At 35.2% G+C, this 22,979-nt stretch overlaps 1 protein-coding gene across 1 annotated transcript in view; it reads left to right on the top strand.

The window, feature by feature from the left end:
* mertka (c-mer proto-oncogene tyrosine kinase a) overlaps positions 1-22,979 on the top strand; it is a 47,954-nt gene that overhangs the window by 22,565 nt on the left and 2,410 nt on the right. The window contains exons 6-18 of the mRNA XM_077217436.1: positions 291-406; positions 648-831; positions 3,465-3,610; positions 12,179-12,314; positions 14,383-14,524; positions 16,355-16,443; positions 16,528-16,623; positions 16,721-16,801; positions 17,717-17,809; positions 18,010-18,128; positions 18,244-18,353; positions 18,801-18,960; positions 19,724-19,860. Coding sequence (XP_077073551.1) covers positions 291-406; positions 648-831; positions 3,465-3,610; positions 12,179-12,314; positions 14,383-14,524; positions 16,355-16,443; positions 16,528-16,623; positions 16,721-16,801; positions 17,717-17,809; positions 18,010-18,128; positions 18,244-18,353; positions 18,801-18,960; positions 19,724-19,860 — 1,609 coding nt within the window. The remainder of the gene's footprint in view (positions 1-290; positions 407-647; positions 832-3,464; positions 3,611-12,178; positions 12,315-14,382; positions 14,525-16,354; positions 16,444-16,527; positions 16,624-16,720; positions 16,802-17,716; positions 17,810-18,009; positions 18,129-18,243; positions 18,354-18,800; positions 18,961-19,723; positions 19,861-22,979) is intronic.

Raw genomic sequence — 22,979 nt, 5'->3', positions numbered from 1 at the left:
TTCTTTGTCAAGTTACATCATAAGAGAGATCAAAAACTAATTTACAATTAATCAAGTTCCAAAGGCATGAATTTAGCGTTTTCCACAGTCAAGACTTTCTAGCATGAAACCGTTCCTTATTCTTCTTCAAATTGTAACGCATACGTAACATGTATAAAACTAGCTTTAGTCACGTGTTACAATACAAATAACACAAAATATACATTTAGCAAATTAAAAAATCGTGAAATCTGAAAAGTCTTATTGTCGTTTATGGCTCTAACACACATGCTTGATTAATGTTTTTCCAGAGCTTCCTGACAAAGTGTCAAACGTCACAGTAGTAAAACGTGAGTCCAACAAACTCCTCTTGAGCTGGACTCCGGGAAACAATGGCTTTTCTCCTCTCAACACGTGCCACATTACGGTAAGAGGGAAAAAAATGAATGAACACTATTTGTAGAAGGTTATTGTATTGTAATAAATCCTCTGGGGAACAAAATCTTCAGTTCAAGGTGATTTCTTATTCCTGTGTTATTTTCCATCCATTTTAACTTGCGCCAAGTTGAAATCATAATTCTGTTCAGTTGGTAAAGTAACACCACTGAAAGCTTTGATTCAGATGATGATGATCATTTTTGTAACGGGTCATAAATCATCTGTTATAGGTGCGAGAGCTCGGCCGAGAGCCGGGGAGTCCTACAGCCGCACAAAGCACACAAGTGCCTCCGTTCCAGTATGAAATCAGCAACCTCAAAGCCATGACCTGGTACAACATGAGTGTGTCCTGCATCAATGAAATCGGGTCGTCACCGCCCAGCGCTTGGGTCCAGAGCAACACCACTGAGGGCGGTGAGTCAGATTCCTGGAGCAACTTCCTGGACCTTCAGTGAATTAAAAAACATCCTTAGTCACAGGCTACACTACCATTCAAAAGACTTTTGACAGACGTCTCTTATGTGCATTTAATTGATCAAAAATACAGTTCCTGACATGCAGCGCTGATTTTTCAGCATTCCTACTCCAGTCTTCAGTGTCACATGATCCTTCAGAAATCATTCTAATATGATAATTTGCTGCTCAAGAAACATTTCTGATTATTAGCAAGGTTGAAAACAGTTGTGGTGCTAACCGTACCGTAATGCATGTTTTCAGGATACTTTGATGAGTAGACAGATAAACCGCATTTATTTAAAATCGAAATCTTATATTATATTTAAAATGTCTGTACTGTCACTTTTGATTAATTTAAAGCAACACTATGTCGTTTTTGCGGTTTTTGCTCTCGGGGTCGCCCTACAATTGGGAAACACTATTGTCTTCTACTACTGTCGTAAAATCTGTCATGGTTACACCAGGCGATACACGTGTGCATTTGTTGACAAGCCGATACTGTCTTGAGTTCTCGTGGGCAGACTGTGAAATGTGAAATGTCTTCATCCCAGGTACATTGGCATATATTTCAGCATGTCATATGAATATAATTTCATGGATTTTATTTTTTTCAAACGTCAAAAGATCGCGTAGCTCACGTTTACAAGCCAGCTTCATTATAGTAGCCTATTGTCTACTGTTTTACATAACGGATATGCTAATTCAATTCAATGTTTGTGTGGTAGGTAAAAGCCATATATCGTCAATATTATAATATCAAGCTGCCATAGATGAATCTGCAAATTCTAAAATCGATTTGCATTATAGCCTGAGGCAAGACACTTTCACCAGAAAAATAAATAAACAAACATGATTATCAGCCTGCAGACATTAGGATAGTTATCCTGAAAGATTTATTATAACCATCGTAAACTAGCATGTTAGTGTTGCTACCAGATTGATAATTCGCTACTCTACTAGCATTACTTGATTCATGAAGATAAATGGAGGACCAGATAGATTCCGTAACATGGCCAGGCCATGTTATTCAGCCTTTTACATTTTGCGCGATAGTCAGCTCCCTGACTCCCTGATTTATTTATACATTTATAAACACTTTATAGATGACTGACTGCTGCGCTTGTGACAGGGTGCATGTTACTGAAAGAACGAGCAGAGAGAGAGAGAGCTGGTCGCGCGCACGCGCACTCTCACCGTCTTCAAACGGTCTTGCTCTCCCTCCAATAGTGATCCTCGTCCGGTCTTTTAATTTGTCACTCTCCCTTTTTCTTCTTTTAGTCTCCTCTAACAAAACCTTTGCCGCCTTCCTTTTAGTTGTTGCTTCGGTCATGCCAACAACATACAGACGGGTATCAAACGCTAGTTGGGCTCTCGTCAGAATTTGAGGAAGTTGGTGGTGGTGGGGGAAGTGACGTATGCCGTAAAGCAGTCGAATTTTGTAGGTTTTTTTTGTGCTCAGGTTACTACCCGAAACCCGAAGTTACATAGTGCCAGTAAAAGGTTCTTGGAAATATATAATGAAGGTTGAAAAACGACATAGTGTTGCTTTAATGTAGAGCTGCATGATTCTGGATAAGTGGATAATTACGATATATTTGTTAAAAATAGAGATCATGATTCTGAATAGACAACTACACAAAACAGTCTATTCAAAAAAAATATTTTTACATCGGATTGAATGAATGATTCAATAACTCATTCATAAAGACTTCACTTGTTTCATAACTGTATGAATTAGCATTTTTGAACGAATCTTTTGAATGAATGATTCAATGACACATACATTTTTTAAGTCACTTGTTACACCTACTGGTGTAACGATGTCATTAATACAATCTTTATATGAAGCATCAAGTTTCAGTAGGTGACTTACTCTATTTTGATCACTACGGTAGAAATCAGTGTTTACATCCGAACTATAAACTTTTATCCCAGTACTTCTTGAATGGGAGTGTATGTTCAGAATGGTACCCTAGCTTTTACTACATAATGTAAACTGTACTGCATACTCATTTTTAAAAATAATAAGAAAAACTACATGCATTTGCAACAATAAACATGTTAAACATTGATATGCTGCTTTGTCACATGTGAGTACATTCAGTTATCTTAGAAAGAAAAGCTTTAAAGCTTAAAAAAAGGTATTAAAATCACATAATTTCCAATTAATTCTGCACACTGGAAATTAAAGATGTAGTTGAGTGCAATAAGAGTCAATATGAGAGTAGCATTTTGCTAAAAAGAGCGAGATTAGAAGAGAATTCCTGTAGTATGTAATTATGTCTTTCATATCCAAGAGTTTTCCAAATGGGAATGGGAGTGACCTGGCAGTTAGAAATGCTTTTCTTATGGGTGTGTCTTTAAAGGATTTCCTCTGTATTCCTAAAAGAACCACGAAGGATATTTTTAGTCCCTGATAAGCATTTTGGTTTGTTATACTTTACTTCTAATGTAATACAATCTGGAATTTGGTTAGTGCTTTTTCAGTTGGTTTCAAACTAAGTAGTCCTTTGGTTTGCCTTTGGTCAGTATTTTACATGTTGCTCAAGAAATAAAAGTGTCATTTTACTTTTTACTTTTATTATTGTCAGTTCCATTGGAGGCCCCCCAAAACTTGACTGTTAGTGTGAACCATTCCATGTTGATAATCCGATGGGAAGCTCCGCCCCCTGACAAGTTGAATGGAGTCTTGCAAGGATATGATGTCACTATTAAACACGGGACACGTACGAACAAGGTTTGTAATTTGGTTTGCCAATTGTGTTTTGTGTACTAACAACTGAATTTAGTAAATGTCAATCATTGAGAAACAAAGTTCTGTCTTTTCACTCACAACACTCTGGACATTTGCAGTGCCTCTTTAATGCTTGCTATGCCTTTTTATTTAGAAATCAGCTGAAAAACGATATTATCCCAAAGTTGTTGCAGCGTATTGGCACGTTCAAGAAACTTTGCTGAATTTGTTAAATGATTATTTAAAGATCCTCTCAAAGAATATGTTTACTATTGAGTGTCAAGGTTTTAGGTTTAAACAATGACTATATAAAGGAAAACACTTTTTTTTGTAACCGATCACTGTATCTTTGACATTTTCACTATTTTTATTCATTTGTTGTGCAGTTCATTTAAATAGTCTGTTGTGCAAAAGCATTTTTATTAGTACAAATATTCTACTTAATATAAAACTGTATGCTTAATTTATTATTATTCAATAATTATTGCTGTTTTACTGAAGATTTTCACTTTCAGCTGGTGAAAATATTAACTTAATTTCTACTTTACTCTGTTTACTGTGCTGCAACCAGGGTTATTATCATTAACCACAACTAAAAACATAAATTAATTAAAATAAACTTTAACTGAAATAAAGTAAAATATTAAAAAAAAAAATACTTTATTTTAAGAATGTTGCCAAAGCAACATTTCTAAAGCATTACTAACGTAACTAAAACTAAATAAATTCAAACTTAAAATTTGATAAAAACAATATATTTACAAAAAATAAATAATAAAATGGTTTAAAAACTTTAACTTGAATGAAAATAAAAACAGAAAATTTAAAAATAATATTAATTCCAAATATTAACAAAAACTATAATACTAAATCACTGATACTAAAATAACCCTAGTTACAACTGAAGTAAACATCCACACATCTGTTCTGTGCCATACAAAATAAGAGCGAAACCCCCTGAGTTCACTTTATAGTATCTACATACCCTGTACATAACCAATTTGTTTTTATTACTCAGTTCATCTACTTCTAAGTTGCCCAGAGCAGCATTTTGGTCAGAATTGCTCTACAGACATGAGATTTTCACCAGCTGTGAGGAAATTGGCTAGAGCCATTAAAATAAAACAGCTGTTCTTGTTTCTATGATGAAAGCAACAGTCTGAGATCATTAATGTTTAGTTTCCTTCGGCATGCCAGCCTGCTTGAGTTCAGCTGTATTATTTCATGCCCCTTAAGCAAATGTCTTCATTATGATGTTATGCCTTTATCATTGCAGATCAGTTTTAAATTCGACATGAAACAAAACTTGCGCTAGTCTTTTCTTCCCTATTTTGACATATATCTGAGTGAAACGGTTTCTTTCAATGTAGGGCGGAACCTGATTTTGTCCATCAGGAATTGGTTGGATAGTTGTGGCTTGCTATTGGTCGATCATGTGAGTGACAGGTTGCCCCGCCCTCACGCCAGTAAACATATCAGAGAAGAGAAGAGATGTTGCAAGAAGTTATTTTGATCACAGATAACGAGGCACATGAATTTAAACAAAATCATGTGCATGGATAAATTATTTATAATAAATAATGCAATTTTCCGTACAAAAATTAAATTGGCCAATTTTGGTTTCATGGTGACTTTCAAGGAGAATTGTGTAATTTTTCCACCACAAGTCCAACTGGAAAAATTATGACTATTAATAAAACACTTTAAACACAGATTGGGTTGTAAGTCCCACTAGAACAGCGGTTCTCAAAGTGTGGGGCGCGCCCCACTGGTGGGGAATAGAGACTTGACAGGTGGGGCGCGCCAAACCGGAGGAAATTTCCTTTTTATGCCTTTATATCTTTATTCGTTGATGGTGAGTCCGCATCGTCAACTTCATCTTTGCAGCAACACAGAAAATACCAGTTTATTAATAAACAATTAAATTTCTCCTTGCTATTTTTTACACATTCATAATCATTACTTTTGCCGTTTCTTTGTGGCAAGCTTTATACGTGCGCTTGAGTGCGGCAATATAACGCTCATTATCCTGTATAGCCTATTTAAGTAATCAAATCAATATAAAGGGGCGATTTGTCCACTAATGGCTTAAAGGTCCCATATTATGCCCCTTTTCACAAGATGTAAAATACGTCTCTGATGTCCCCAGAGTGTGTATGTGAAGTTTTAGCTCAAAATACCCAACGGATCATTTTTTACAGCATGTTTAAATTGTCATTTTTTGGTGCTCAGAAAAACGTGCTGTTTTAGTGTGTGCCCTTTAAATGCAAATGAGCACGGCTTAGGGGGCGGAGCTTCAAGAGCTCGCCCTCAGTCTCAGGACAATTTCATCTAACGGAATGATGATAATAATATCAGAAACTCTCAGTAACGGTGTTCATTTCGACCCGGAGTCGGACAATAATGGCTACAGAGTCAGAGTGCTGTATAGAGATGGAACAGGTATAGTTTAGTAGTTTAATTACGGTTATAACGTTTTTGTCATCTGCATGTATCCACTATTAATAGCCTACAAGTCTGCTGTTTCGGACCACGTCCGAATGATGATCAAACATATACTGATGAGTTTAATAAAGTTTATTGTACATAACACAAAAGATGAAGCGTCAGTTTTACTTCAGAAACTCACCGTAAGAGCCGAGTAAACAGTAAGATATAAGAAGTGCGCAAGTACATAAACGAATTTCGGTAGAGTTGAGGGAGCATTTTCTTTAAAAACAAAATAATTCCACCTCGTCTTCAGCGGCTGCCTCAGATTTTGGGAGTAAATAGAGAGAGCTATGTGGATTAATACAGTGGTTCCCAAACCTGTCCTAGCGACCCACCAACACTGCACGTTTTCTCTGTCTCCCTAATCAAACACACCTGATTCAACTCATCAGCTCATAATCACATGGGTTAATGAGCTGAACAAATGCTTTTTCTCCATATAATGGACTTCAATAGGAAACAAACGTTTCAAGGACCAAATGACAGTTTCAGTGCAGCTTCAAATGGCTTTAAACGATACCAGACGATGAATAAGAGTCTTATCTAACCAAACGATCGGGCATTTCAAAAATAAATAAAAAACTTTAAGTTTTATAAGCACAAATGCTCGCCTTGCTCTGTTCTGTGATGCACGTTCGTGACTCTCCTGTTCGAACTCGGTCATCAAAATGAACAAATCTTTTTCGAGTCATTTCGTTCATTCAACGAACGAAATGACTCGAAAAAAGATTTGTTCATTTGGATGGACGAGTTCGAACAGGAGAGTCACGAACGACGGTACGCGCTCGCGCTGTGCAACAGAGGGGTGATCAGCGCGTACACGAGCGTGATTGACACTGCTAAGACATTCCTCCTGGCTCTGATTGGTTGTTTCTGACAGGGAGCGGTGTATTTCTGCAAATGGCAATAGGACCACATGGAGGAGCCAGAGGAGCTTGATTTTTTCACAGATTATCTGTCTCATATTCTACTGTCAGGACATAATGACAGTTTTAACAAATATTTGTTTACAAAAGTTACCTACTGGAGCTTTAAATAGGCCCATCATAAATATAATTGTACTGTTTTATTGTAAATAAAGTACTTAAAAAGTTGTGTATTTCGTAACTTATGCTTTGGTTTTCACAAAAAGACGCATGAATGAGATAATAAAGTGCAGGACGTGCTTGACGTTAAACAGTGTTGCCTTGACAACTCTTGACCAGTATTAGAAGGTTGAGCAGCGAGTTCATTGGCTTACTGATACAGCAGGAACCAATCAGCTGTGCCCTATATAGATGATGTGATTGCAAGCAGATTGAGTTAAGGACCGATCAGCCTGCGCCATCAAGAGTTTCATGATAAAACCTTGTATTTAAGCGTAATAAGCCGCGAAAAAGATCTCAATGTGTTCCTTGCGCTGACTTACACACTCAAATTGTATGTGCACGCACACAGAAAGCCGCCTCTCTCAGACACCATGTGATAGCAAATTTAGTTCTCTTTAGCGCTGCATTAGACTTGAACGGTCAGATACACACATAAATACCTGTCTTGACGAGTATTCACGTAAGCATAGTCAGTTATGACTTAAGTGAACATAAACATATTTGGTGTGGGGGGGGGGGGGGGTGAATCTGATGTGTAACATTTTATTAAATCTGTGCATTTGGTCCTAATATAATAAACCTGCTGTTATTAGTGCTGGGCGGTAAACCGGTTCAAACCAAAAACCGGTTTGTATTTTCGTCACGATTTTGATTTTGAATAAACCGCCATACCGGTGTATTTAATTACACAACGTTCGGAACGAACGTTACGCTGCGCGACAGTTTCAGACGGACCCTTTACAATTTTGCACTTCTAAGCAGCGACGAGTGAGGGTAAACAAACAGCAGTTCTCTGTTACGTTACATGGACGATGGATGCGGAGCGCATTATTGTAACGCGAAAGTACATTAATATAATGCGCGAGCGCGAATCTCTCTGCTCGCGCGCGGAATATAATGTGCCGCGCTCTCAGATACACGCTGCTCTTGTTAAAATAGGTCTATTTTCTCTGGGCTCGCTCAGAGAATCCTGCACTTAAAACGTGTTCAGTGCAACCGCGAATCTCTCCTCTTCCCCAGCTAACAATTTTAGGTTATAAGAATGTTTTCATAACGTTCCCATTAAGTTATATAAACGTTAATGTTATTTCTGAATGTTCTAGGAACATTCAAAATGTCTGGTTTTTTAGACGTCTTATTAACGTTCTGGCTTGGTTATAAGAACATCATCCCATTATATAAACGTTGTATTAACGTTACTTCCTGGTTATAAGAACGTTATTAGAACGTTAAGAAATAACAATTTTAGGTTATACTGGGCGCTATTCTATTCTACAATATTCACTAATGACAGTAAAATAGACTATCCTAAGTCAATTTACTGCAGTAATTCCTCTCTCAACCAGTAGAAAATGCTTTGAACACCTGATTATGCATGAAAAAAAAAAACGTCATAAACCGGAAAACCGGCATAATTTTGATAAAAAACCTGATATAAATTTTTGGTCAAACCGCCCAGCACTAGCTGCTATTAATGTTGATCAAACAACAAAAGAAAAGAGGGAATCACTCAATGCTCTTGACTGAATAACATTTTTATAGCTTTTATTAAAATCAATTTATTTATTTATTGTATTATTTCTTACTTGAATGCTTCTGTTAAAGGTGCAGTGTGTGATTTTTAGTGGCATCTAGCGGTGAGGTTACGAATTGCAACCAACAAAAGTTACGGTGGCCGACAGGAAAATATGTCATCGTCTGAGACAGCAGAGAGTAGCAGTTCAGCAATGAGGTTTCGTTACAAGGATAAATTAAGAAATTATGTTTACTTAATTATTCAGTAAAACTGCTCATTCTAAGGTAATACAAATATAACGGTTCATTAAGTAAGGTCTTTATACACCACTGAAAACTTCTTTTTCAAGGTAGTGATGAAACGCTGTAGCGCTGTGTGTTCACTGTCGGCTGCGGTAGAAACATGACGTCACAATATGTCGACCTCCATAGAAGGGGCGCCCGCGGTTATGGAGATATAAATATCTCATTCTAAGGTAATAAAAACATAACGGTTCATTATGCAAGGTCTTTATACACAACTGAAAACATAGTTATGGATCTTATATTACATTTCTGTCAATAGATCCTCAGAAATACTACACATTGCACCTTTAAATAGAATTGGAGGAAAATATGCATCATCATGATACAACAAGAAACAATTTATAATCGAATTGTTGCTCTCTGAATCATAATGAGTCGTGAGGCAAGTGAAGATTCACTCCTCTATTAGCTGCACTTGTTCAGCTACAAAGTCCTTAGGAAGTCTTGAGCATTATCACTGTTAAAAATAAACTGAGGATGTTCCCATAGTCGATCACCTCTGAATGCCCTGTGTGGTCTTTGTTGATGGCCAGTGACTGATCATATGGGAGTGGGTTTGTAACAGCATGGCATTTATTTCTTTCCTGGCATAATTGTGTACTTCCTTTTTCTGTGCTAGTCACAGGAAAGCGACAGTGTGTGGAGAAGTCATTTGTTATTGTATGTCGGTCGTGACTCACCACTGAATGACCTGGAGTTCATGACGACAAATCAACGGCTGCGATTAACAATCTGTTGTATTTCTATAGCCGTGTCTGACCTGTGTGATCTCATACTGTGATCTGTGTGAAAACAACAGTAACTGGAAATGAGTCTTATGCATTTACACGCACAGCTGGTCTTGGACCGACACCTGTTGCTCTCCCTCAAACAAGATGACCTTGTAGGTCATCGAGTAACAACTGCTCATGGAATAGTGAATTATTTTGATCTACATTTGTTTAGGTTTTTGGCAAACTCTTTATCACAGCACATATAAGTGTTTGAAGACTAGTTTTAATCTTATAAAACCTGTAAAGAGCTTGTAGCCTACTATCATTTTATATATATATATATATATATATATATATATATATATATATATTTAGATTTGTATTTTATGCTTTTGTCTTTTTTTGTATAACTAGGTTTAATTTATCTTTATTTCACTTAGTTTTAATTTGTTTCCAATTAGACATTTTAGAAATGTGTCTTATTTCAGTAAGTTGGCAAGGCAACATTTCTAATTTTTGTTTAGTTTAAGTTTTTCATCTATTATTTATATTTTATTTTATTTCAGCTTTATATCAGTTAACAAAAATGTTGCACACCAATATATATATATATATATATATATATATATATATATATATAATTTTTTTTTTTTTTTTACTGGGTTTCTTTTCTTTTTTTTATTTCTTTTTTAAATTATTATTATTATATATATTTTTTAATTATTTATTTTACTTTATTTAAGAAAGTCCCTTAATTCCTTCATCGTGACATCAGGCCTAGACAAGAAAAAGCCTTGAAGTAGTGTTGCCTGTTGCAGCTCTAATGCAGTTACTGCAATTGTTACTGGAATAGTTTAATTAATATTCAAATAACAAAATCATTGCTTCACAGGTACATTTACAATAATGGCAGTGTGTGTTATTTATTGTCTGTTAAACCCTTGAAGTCCAAATAAGTATTTACTTATTTGTATATTACAAGTTCTCATTCAGTGCAACGAGACAGTAATGCTTTGCAGGAGGTTATTCAGTAAATTATGTTTTAGTAAGTCAGTCTCTGGTTAGTGTTTAAGAATTAGAGTCGGTATGTTTGAAAAACATATTGTTTTAAGCTTGGGTTGAATATAACTGCTAAGTTTGCTTTTCTGACCATAATCCAAGGGTTCCTTCAGCAAACGGAGGGCAAATATTGAAAAACTTCAGGACCAGTAAAAAAAACAGGAAGTTTATTATGTGAACTAGATTACCAGAATTGGCTTATCGCAGTGGCTGGGCAGAATTTAGTTTTCCTTTTGGGTTTATTTTTCTTTCTAGCATCTATTTAACCCTTATTCTATGTATTGTGTTGATTCTCATGCATGGTCAACAGAAATGTGTATTTAATAGGAAATGCAAATCCAGTTTAGTAGATAAACATGCAAGTATTTCAATATTTAAAAATCATAAATCATTTACATGATATGAATTGCATGCACCCTACATACCCTAAACTGCCCACGTGTACTTGTCAGGGCCCCTAGAACGAATCACTTCTTGTTTCGAGGTCTGCAGAAGCTGTTTTTCCACATTTTTTACTGACTCAGTTTTAATGTAAGTGTCAGAATGTCTGATATGTTGGAAACAGAAGTGGCAACTTTACGCAACCAGCACAGCGATGTGTCACATGCGTCATGTGTTAACCTCCCAATGTCCTCATGCTCAACGCTCACGAATCCACAAAAAAACTGCTTCTCTTTTTCATCCAGCCTTTGTTTTGTTTTTACCCTTGATTTTATATGAAAGTTTTTTTGTTCCTGCAATGCTAAACAATATCTTCATAATAATTTTTTTTTAAGAGGACCAAAATTCTGTTCTTTTCCAAAGTTTTGGGCTCTACTAGAAAAGGTTTTCATGCTTTTTCACATATTCTGCATTTTTGCAGCTCCTCTCTTCCCAGGGTGTCAGTAACGCTCTGTTTAGTTCCTGTCTCTATAAAGCCCCTCCTTCTGAAAGCACACTGTGCTCTGATTGGTCGGCTGGAGCAGTGTATTGTGATTGGTCGAGCGCTTCAAAAGTGTGTTTGGGAAATGTCCCGCACCTTACCATAACCGCCAGTTTCAACACATTACTAACAAACTCAACCAGGCCCCGCCCCTTTATTCTGCATATGAACTATTTAAATGAGGAATGTTGTGACGTGTTCGTTTACAGAAGAAAACTCAAGACTACTATGGAGGCGTTTCAGGGAGTTCGGAAACACTGACACTGATATAGAGAAGAACTCCCACTGGAGGAAACCATTTTAATGCTCAAACAGCAACATTACACATTAAAGAAAGTTGAAAATGTTAAAAAAAACATAATAGGAGCCCTTTAAGACCCATACTAAACCAGGTTGCCCAAGCATTGAGATTCAGACTGGTCTATGCTAGACATTTGACAATACAATGATTAAAAAATTGCGTGTGTGTGTGTTCCAGATTCACAGTATCACCACAGAGGCCGCAGCGACACTGCAGGTGTTCAACACCACATACAGTGTGGAGGTCGTGGCCTGCACTCACAGCGGCTGTGGGACCAAAAATGCAAGCATCCATTTCTTTGTAACAAACACTGGTGAGCAGATGCAAGAACATTCCTCTGGGTTTTACCATTAGTAGATGTAATGAAATATTGCAATGTAGTGACACTTCAAAAAGAAAGAAGAAAAGTTAGTGATGTTTACCTGTATTTGAAGTATTTGCTTTTGCTGTGTTTATGTTTTGTTTTGTTTGTTTTACTGCTTTCTGGTGGAATTCGGCAGACAAATATGTTTGTATAATAATCACCAAACTGTATAATTAACTATTGTCCCACGTAACATAGATCTTTCAACGATTGATCATTGAAAGATCACAATCTCGATTCACTGACCCAGAAAGAAGAGTTGTCATATTTAGGTATGAAAGAGCTTGACAAACACTGAGATAAAAGTTAATAGTCCGGATATAAACACTGATGTCTAGGGTAGCGATCAAAATCGAGCAAATCAGCTTTTAAAAGTAAGTTGACACTTCAATTAAAGATTGTATCAATTACATCCTTACACCAGTTGGTGGCGATATGTGACTGTTAAAAATGTATTTGTCATTGAATCATTCATTCTAAAGATTCGTTCAAAAACGATTCATCCAGAACTGAAACAAGTGAAGTCTTTATGAGTGAGTCATTGAATCATTCATTCAAATAAATGAACTAATAATTAATTCAAATAAATTTATATTTTAAAATATTTTTTAATAGACTGCAGCAATTAACATTTTGTCAGAACCTCTAGAAATTAAATTACATGTTATTTTGTTTGTCTATTCAGAATCATGGGAGAATCGTGACCTCTATTTTAAAGGTCCCATATTGTATAACTTTCTGAACTTTTATTTTAGGTTTTGATGTCCTTAAGAATAAATATTTGCGGTATAAGTACCAAAAAGCATCTCAATATATTTTTACAGCTCCTTTCTCAGGAGCTCTGCCAAGAACAGGTTGATTTTGGCCTGTCTACTTAATATTCATGAGCCTCTCTTCTGATTGGCCTATTTTTTGGCCTGTTTGTGGGGATGGAGACTGAAGGCGGTGACTTAGTAGTTCTGACATCACATTTATACAGAAGTCACAACAGCTTGTGAAAAGGCACAGCTACTTTATGCAGGCTGTGTGCATTTATCTGTGGAACGACTGTTTTGAAACTTATATAGTAGTTTCATAACCCCTAGACCTCTGTTATCATGAAAACAGCCAGGAAATTTCAGTTTTGACAATATGGGACCTTTAAACAAAAAGTCTTGATTCTCAATTTTTAAGAATCGTGCAGCTGTAACGTAACAGATGTCATCTGTGGATTTATTAATTCATTATACATATTTATATCTTATTTTAATTTAAATAAAATATATAAAAATTCAAAATTATTATTTTAACTTATTTATTTTAGTGTGTGTGTGTGTGTGTGTGTGTGTGTGTGTGTGTGTGTGTGTGTGTGTGTGTGTGTGTGTGTGTGTGTGTGTGTGTGTGTGTGTGTGTGTGTGTGTGTGTGTGTGTGTGTGTGTGGATGTGTGTGTGTGTGTTTGTTTGTTTTATTTCTTAAGAAAGTCCTGTAAATAATTACCAGCCTAAATATATATTTTTGATATTTAAACCCATCCCACTGAACGATAATCTTGATTTGTAAATTAATTGCAGTAAATAGATCTGTAGTTTCCCATTAGAAACATTTCCAGTTGATTTTAAAATGAAAACCCTGTATTGTAATGTAGTTGATTAAATCAAAATAGTCTTTCAGCAGCCAGGAGGGATATTTGTTCGGAAAGAACCAAATGCTTACGAAGTTAAATCACTCTTGCCTTGTGTGATCTCAACATTTTGGACAAGCAAAGAGGGTCATGAACAAAAGACACATCATCACCTGTTTGATGAATGAGTTTCCAGAGCAGCGAACCTCAAGCTGTTGAACTGAACTCTGGGATAAAATGCCATTAGTGAGACTCAAAGCATAGAGGATCATATTAATACTACAATACTATATTGTCCATTACAGTGTGGATGTTTAGTACTCTAATGACCTTTGTTAGAAGTACAGATGCCAGCCTTATTGTCGTTTATGCTCTTGTTTATTAAATGAAGTGCATGCATGTGTGTTTTGCTTTAGGATCTCCTGAGTCTCCATCCTCGACGCCACTTCCCAATCGATCCGACTCCGTGTACATTGTGCTTGGAGTGGTTTGCGGTTTCTGTCTGTTGTTGATCGTGATGTTTGGCGTCTTGTGGTTGCGAAGTCACTCTTTTTTCCCGTAAGTTTCTTTGTCATTTCTCTTTTTTCTTTTATAGTCAAAAATCAAGACCCGATTAACTTGAACACAATTTCCCGTTCTTATTGTGCGTGATTTATTAGTACGTTATTCCAAAGAAAACCTTTTAAAATAACTTTTAACCTGACGTCATAATGTTAGCATCATAATAAAATAGCTGTTTAAAATGGAGGCTTGTTTCCGTCACAGAATAAGAAATAAAAAATGTAACTGTGACTTTTTACCTCACGATTCTGGCTTCTTTCCCTCAAAATTGTTTGTTTCTTTTATAATTCACACTTTGCAATCTTGTAATTGCAAGTTTATCTCTCAATATTCTGAGAAAAAAGAAAAAATATTGAAAAGGTTTTATCTTTTCTTTTAAAATATATTTATTCGGTTTGCATATCTTATTTAATTCACTCTACTTTTTACTGTCCGTATGCATTTTGTTTTGTTGTTATTGTGTTTTACAGAGCTGGTAAAATGTATTTCATTGCTGTAATTGTTGTTAAATCTCACTGCTGTGTGATTTTCAGACGTATTTTCATTCTAAGACCAAATCTGAAAAACAAGGGCTATTTTAGAAACCAGAGTTTGTTCATATTAATGTACTTGGGACAAGAAATTGAAGGCTTCAGGAAAGAAAAGTAGGGGGAAGGTTGCAGTGGTCTGTAAAAACAGCATGGCTTCTTAGTAAAATAAAATTATGGAGGACAGAGTTGGCCTAAGTAGTGCTAAGCAAAGAACTTCAATTTGCCTCTGGTTGTTTTCTAGTGAGACTAACAACAACATCCCGTTTTCATCATTCTCGGGGATACTGGAATGTGCAGTGGGGGTTGTGGTCGCTTTGCGGTTAAATATCCACTAAGTAACTTACCAAATAACTGTTAACTGTTCAAGGTCCTTTTTCAGGACTCCTTACTGCATCTAAAATGACTGCAAATGTGGCAAAATTAAATTTGAAGTCTAATCTGCATTGAAGACAGACAGGAAAACCAGCATGTATTTGGACAAACAAGGGTTAATGGAGAGTCTAGTTCATCATTTGAGCTGTGTATTGCAGTATGTGAATAATGGTGGTAAAAATAACCACAGTCCTTAGAGAATAATCAAATAAATGGAAATTGCATGTAAACGGGAGTGAAAAGGTTTGCTTGTGTAATGTAAACATCTTACTGCGATTAAGACCTTACCCTGTTTATTGGAAATAATCACATTATTGGATGTTGCGTGTCAATAATGTCAAAATCCCATTATAATCTCATTATGAGGATGCATGTAAACGCACTCGATGTCTAATTAAAGGTCAACTTTCATAAGAGTTTTTCTCATACTGAATTTTAAAATAAATCACATATAATGGGCAGTTCAAGGTAGTGTCTGCTTTTTAAAAGGAGGCAAAATAAAGAAACTAGGAAGAAATGCTTCAGTTCAACTCTAAAGTGCATTTAGTTTCTATTGCATTTTAGGATCCTGTCTCTTTTTATTTATTTTTTTTAGTCTGTAGCTCCTCCATTGCTGAAACGAACGGCTTAGAGCTAGTTTTTGCTGGTTAGTAGTACTGGTTTTGTACTGATATAGCTGGCTGATTTACAATAGTCGACTAGAAACGGGTTAACGTTAGAAACGGAGTTCCAGCTTGTTTTGTGCCGTTTCAATAGATTTACTGCAGCGTAATGTCAGCTTTTCAGGCTGAAACTTCATGAAATCCTAAATCTCAAAATTGCTAAGTGTTACAGTTAGTTATATGTTATGGGGAAATGTGCAAATTGTGACTGTAAATGAATGATTTTTGCTTGTGTATAAATGCATCACTGGCGCCCTCTACAGGTGTTTGTTTGGTGCTGATGACAAGCTCACTCCTAACGTTGAGTACAGACCTCAGAGATCCTACAACCGTTCAGTCATCGAAACCACACGTATGTCAAGCATTGCTAGCATTTTTCCAAAAACTTGAAGATTTAAACTATTATAGATTATAAAGTATTTCTTCTTTGTTTTAGTTGCCAGTCTGGGCATTAGCAGTGAGCTTCAGGCCAAACTCCAGGATGTGATGATCTTAAGAAACCTGCTGTCCATCGGTAAAGTCCTCGGAGAAGGTGAGAACGTTGTGTTGTGTTGTGTTGTGTTGTGTTGTGTTGTGTTGTGTGACAGCTCATGTCAGATGTATTTATTGACCTAATGTCTCTTCTTTAGGTGAGTTTGGATCTGTGATGGAGGGGCATCTCAGACAGCCTGATGGAACCTCTGAAAAAGTTGCTGTGAAAACCATGAAATGTGAGTTTTTGATTTCAAAAGTGCAAATAATTTTAGTTTGTATATTTTAGATTAAGATTATGAAGGTGGATAATTTTTACTTTTATTAAGTATTTCATTTAAAAATAGTTATTTTATATTTAAAATGTTATTTATATTATTAAGAAAATATTCAAGTTTTACATATTTTATTTAAAATTATTTTGAAAAATTATCACATTTATAATATTACAATTAATATTTTATTTATTATTACTATTATTATTATATTTGCTTTTATTGAACTGTAAAAAAGTATTAATAATTAGTTATTTAAAAAATATTAAGTTAAAGTATTACATTTTTAATATTACAATTACATTTTATTTATTTATTTTTATTACATTTTATTATTTTTAAATTAATTATGAAAGTAATAAATGTAATACTTTTTTCAAAATAATTTATCATTATTATTATATTTATTTCTATTAAATTGTAAAAATCATTACTTTTTATTTATTATTATTAGAAAAATATTTTATACATGTTTTTTAAAGAATATTATATTTTTCATCCTTATTAATATTAGTTTTTTGTCGAATTTTTATATAAATAATATATAATAATTTAATATAAAATTTAATATTTAACATTTATATTTATTTAATAATTATTACTATTTTTTTAAAGTATTAAATGTATTATTATAGTATTTTTTTAATCGCATTGTATTCATTTATTACTGTTTTTGTTATTACCTTGCACCCAGAGATTTTTTTTGTTTGTTTGTTTTTCAATTTTTATATTTTTTTCTAATCTTACAGCTATAGATCTTTACAATGGTCTGCAAAGAAACTAAACTTATATTTTATGTGAGATCTATATAACTAGATAATCCAAGAAGAGAATATAATAAAATGTATGAAATAGAGCATTAATTTCTGCCTGTTTTAGTGGATAACTTCTCCCAGAGAGAGATTGAAGAGTTTCTGAATGAAGCTGCTTGCATGAAGGATTTTCACCATCATAATGTCATCAGACTCTTGGGTAAGAAACATGCCTGGCACCTGCATTATTGAAAACTCTAGAAATACTCATTATTACTAATATTATTATTATCAAATAGAGTGAAAACATTCAGATATCAATATGCAAAGTGTTTAAATCCATAATATGTTCAGGTCAGTGATTTCAAATCGTATCCCTCATTCTTTATCTACTGCTGTAATGTTGATTTGTTCACATAGGTGTTTGTTTAGAAGTGGGCTCAGGACACATTCCTAAACCAATGGTCGTGCTCCCCTTCATGAAGTACGGAGACTTGCATAGTTTCCTCCTGCGCTCACGTCTCGAGGAAGATCCTGTGGTAAGATGCCAAATATGCAGCATTACTATTGGTCTGCATGCATGGACCAAACTGTGACGTTATCATGGGTCTAACTAACTAACTAACTAAGACTAATGCTGTGTTGTATCTCCAGTTTCTCCCTACGCAGATGCTCCTTAAGTTCATGATTGACATCGCTCTAGGAATGGAGTATCTCAGCAACAGAAACTTCCTACACCGGGACTTGGCAGCTCGCAACTGCATGTATGTGTCCTGAACTTATAGTCACCTGTTAACTGAAAGAGAAGAAAAAAATCTCAGTTTCAGTTTCCAATAAAAATGAAGCAGCACAACTGTTTTTGAACATTGATCATTATCAGAAATGAGCATCAAATCATCATATTAGAATGATTTCTGAAGGATCATGTGACACTGAAGACTGGAGTAATGCTGAAAATTCATCTTTGAAAACAGGAATAAATTGCATTTTAACATATATTCACATAGAAAACAGTTCTTTTAATAAATTATAAAAAATATTTCATAATATTACTGTTTTTACTGTGTTTTTGATCAAATAAATGCAGCCTTGGTGAGCAGAAGACCTCAAAAATTTTAATGGTAGTGTAATGCTAGGGATTTTATAACTGTTTATAACTTTATAAGTCTCAGTGTTTGTTTCAAGCAATTACATTTTTTTTTTTCATTCAGGTTGCGAGATGACTTGAGCGTGTGTGTTGCTGATTTTGGGCTGTCAAAGAAAATCTACAGTGGTGACTATTACAGACAGGGCCGGATAGCCAAGATGCCTGTCAAATGGATCGCAGTTGAAAGCCTCGCTGACAGAGTCTTCACAGTGAAAAGTGATGTGGTAAAGACTGTCATCACAGCCTCTTTTATAGCTCTGTTTTATTCTAATTCATGAAAGGATTTGTGATGTTTTTAGTCTCTACAGCTGCTCATAACTTTATAGTTCCTTTTATTTTACATAAACTATGTTCATGTATTTTAAATGGCTTTAATAGAAGTCTCTTCTGCTCAGCAAGGCTGAATTTATTTGATTCAAAATACAGTAAAAACAGCAAAACTATTTAAAGTAAAAGCTTCTATAATATATTTTAATATTTTTTTTAAATGTCATTTATTCCTGTGATCAAAGCTGAATTTTCAGCATCATTACTCCAGTCTTTAGTGTCACATGACCCTTCAGAAATCATTCGAATATGATGATTTATTATCAATAAATAATTGCTTCATATTTTTGTGGAAACGTGATACATTTTTTCAGCATTATTTGATGAATATAAGTTCTAAGTTCTTAAGAGTTATAAGAATATAAGAGTTATAAGTTCAAAAGAACAGCATTTATTTGAAGTAGAAATCTTTAGTAACATTATAAATGTAATTTTTGATCAATTTACTCCCTCCTTGCTAAATAAACGTATACAAATCTTACTGACCTCAAACTTTTGAACTGTAGTGTGTTACTTTGGTACAGGAAACGACTGTTCATATGACACATGACTTCATTATAATATGACATTTCATTGATAAGCTTTAGACCATAGTCAGGGTTTTTGAATGTTTATTGATGTTCAGTTGTTAATGTTTAATATCCCTAATGTCCTGTTTAGTGGGCGTTTGGAGTGACCATGTGGGAAATAGCCAGTCGAGGCATGACCCCATACCCTGGAGTACAAAACCATGAGATTTACGACTATCTCTTTCATGGAAACCGACTGAAACAACCCAACGACTGTCTTGATGAACTGTGAGTTTTAAAATGTCTGTGGAAATCCTGCTTGTGCTCATAGCATGCCTACCTTTTTCCTGGACAAAACTTGTATCCAGTCCAAAGCTGTTAGTTAACATGAAATCCTAATTGACCCCATTTACTTTTTTAATATGCATTACTTACCGCATGTCATATTGTGCATAGTTAATCAGTATATTATTCTAAAAGACGATAAAACGTTGTGCTTTATCAAAATATGACAACTTTTTTTTTTTTTTTTTTTTTTTTTTGTGTGTTTGTTTTATTGTCTATTTTTTTTTTTTTTTTTTTATTTAACAATCAGGCATACATACAAACAAACCAACATAGTGCAGTAGTGAGCAATCTTGTAAATCCATACTTCCAGCAGTGACAAGAGTGATTTAAGTGTTTAAGTGTGTATGTGTGCGGGTGTGAGTGTGGTTATGTGTATGTGTGTGTATGCGTAAACAAAGTAACCGTTTATTATGTATTACCATTGTTATTACCATCACCATCCCACTTCCCACTACCACCATATTGCCAATATTGTGTTGGTAGATTTTTTACTTCCATCCTTCCTCCTATGTAATAATTGCCATTGTCAATCCTGCATAAAATATGACATAATAAGATAATATAATATAAGATAATATAATATAACCTTCCCCCTCATCTCATCAGTCCATATCTTTTCCTATTTTTTTTTTTATTTTTAATTTTTTTTTTTTTGTGTTATGTGTGTTATGTGCAATGTCTAAGGTGCATTAAAATAGGGAGTACAGTGCGAGAGTGTCTCAAATTGGGACAGAGATGCTGTCCCGTTGAAACCACTTCTCGCCTGTCTAGCCTGCCTTGGTGTTTGTGAGGTTTTTCCATATATCCTTAATCCTTCTTTTTTTTTTTTTTTTATTCTATGTTGTGGTGCATTAAAAACCCATGAAGAGATAAGGGGGAAGTTATTGCACTAGTGATGACAATGATATCTAATTCTAAAACAGCATTGACAATGGCAATATTGATGATGATAATAATAATAATAATATTAATAATAATAATAAATGACAATGATGATGGCAGTGGTGATCATAACGGTAAGAGCAAAAGACAGCAACAACAGTAGTTACAACAATGAAAAAAAAAAAAAAAAAAAAAAAAAAAAAAAAAGTGAAATTAGTAATCATAACAGTAACAGTAAAGATAGCAATAACAATGATGACAGAAACAAGTTTAAACAACTAATATGAATATTCGTGGGTTGAGTAAGGGTTCTTACTCAACCCACGAAAATATAACAACTTAATGCACCAGAAACAGCTTTGCTTATATCTTATGCATTTTCTTTCTCAGGTTAATTTATCTGTTCATGTACTTACCTTTCATGTAGTGTGTAAAAGGTCTGTTAAGTTTTAAAGATCAAAGTGCAGGATAAAAGGAGTTATTGTAATCTTACTTCCTGCTAAAACATATGTAGGTTTGTAACAAATTTGCATAATGCCAGCCCTGTGGTCTTCATTGGCTGCCCACGAACAACGTCTACTTTGCCCCGCCCTCAAACACTGTAGTTGTAGCTGAGACTGGAAGAGTTTAGCTTGTGAGAAGATGCTTTTTTTCTGCGCTGAAAAAGCAAATCCACTAAAAAAACACCATTGTTACTCTACGTATCACTGTGTATAAAGCGCTGAGGAAGAGCTGAAATTCAGATATAGTAATACGTAGGCGTTTCGCTCTCAGAAAGGAGGGGTTTAAAGAGACTGAATCTTTTATAGAACATTTTCAGACACTGTGAGAAAATAGTTAATGCTGCAATGTATTTTACTTGTTGTTTTTTGACCTTGGATGCATGTAAACCTATTGTAGGAGACTCAAAAACTAAATTAGGAACCTTTAAAATAACATAATAGAGGAAATACTAGAAAAAAGGGCTGTAGTCAAGACCACCTTTGTCGAGTCCAAGTCAAGACCAAGTCCAAAGAGGTTTGAGTCCGAGTCAAGACCCAGTCCAGGGGCCGGTTGTATAAACATAGCCATTATGTTAAGACAGTGTCTTAAGTTCTAGTGTGACCCACTAGCAGTTAGTCTGGGGATGTCAGTTTTACTTTTCGGTATTAAATTAGGCTAATCTACGTTTTATGTAACTGATTTAAAAAAGCTATGAACAGTCTTAAAGAAAAAAATTGTGTCTAACTTATAAAACTAGTCTTATCGGTTTATGCAACCGGCCCCAGGACAGGAGAAAAAAAGTCATATGCATGACATTATCAAGACAATCATTTTGGGTTATGATTTGTTGATCTAAAATCAAAAACAGTGTCACAACATCCAGGATTTTTAAGTATAGACATTCCCCTTGATATCATATAATCTTCTAATCTACAGAAAACAGAATGATGACATATATGGTGACACCTCATAATAGCAGTGTTTCACTGTGGATCTGAAAGACGCATACTTTCACATCCAGATAGCCCCCCATCACAGGCCATTCTTGAGATTCGCCATCGAGGGCCAGGTTTATACATACAGAATACACAGTTCTGCCGTTCGGTCTGTCCCTAGCACCCCGCACATTTACGAAGTGCATGGACTTTCTCTCCTGAGACTCCAGTGAGTGCGCGTGCTGGATTATCTCGACGACTGGCTGGTTCTGGCGCAATCGCGGCTCACACCAGAGCAAAAAACGGCTTTTATGTGTGCTTACTGGGAACATAATAAAGACACCTGGACTCAGTCAAGACCAAAAGCCAGTGTTGTGCCTGAATGCGTTCATTGAATGATAGTTCATGAACTCGTTCATATTTTGGGCGAACTTGAACGTACTGTATTACTGCCTGATGAACGTTACTGTGAACTCGTTCATTCTGGTGTCTGTGAATGGCACGCTCTCTCAGTTTAACTTCATTCAATTGCGTGCCCGATTTCTATAGAGCCTTCCAGCCGAAAACCCGGATAAAACACACCATAAACAGGCCTTAATATGTAGCGAAAACAACCCAATCTGGCAACACCAGCCACCAGTGTCGCAGCGCCGCATGCGTCATCAACACAAAAAGCAGCAAGGAGGCGCGTACGATCATTTAAACGGGTTTTATGACAAGGTCAGTCAGGATGGGAAAAATCTTACATCTCTGTGCAAA

Source organism: Siphateles boraxobius, unplaced genomic scaffold, assembly GCF_051911475.1.
Source record: "Siphateles boraxobius isolate OS27281-9 unplaced genomic scaffold, OSU_SipBor_1 73, whole genome shotgun sequence".
Classification (NCBI taxonomy): domain Eukaryota; kingdom Metazoa; phylum Chordata; class Actinopteri; order Cypriniformes; family Leuciscidae; genus Siphateles; species Siphateles boraxobius.
Note: the sequence above shows the minus strand (reverse complement) of the source record. Positions and strands in the feature narration are given on the sequence as shown.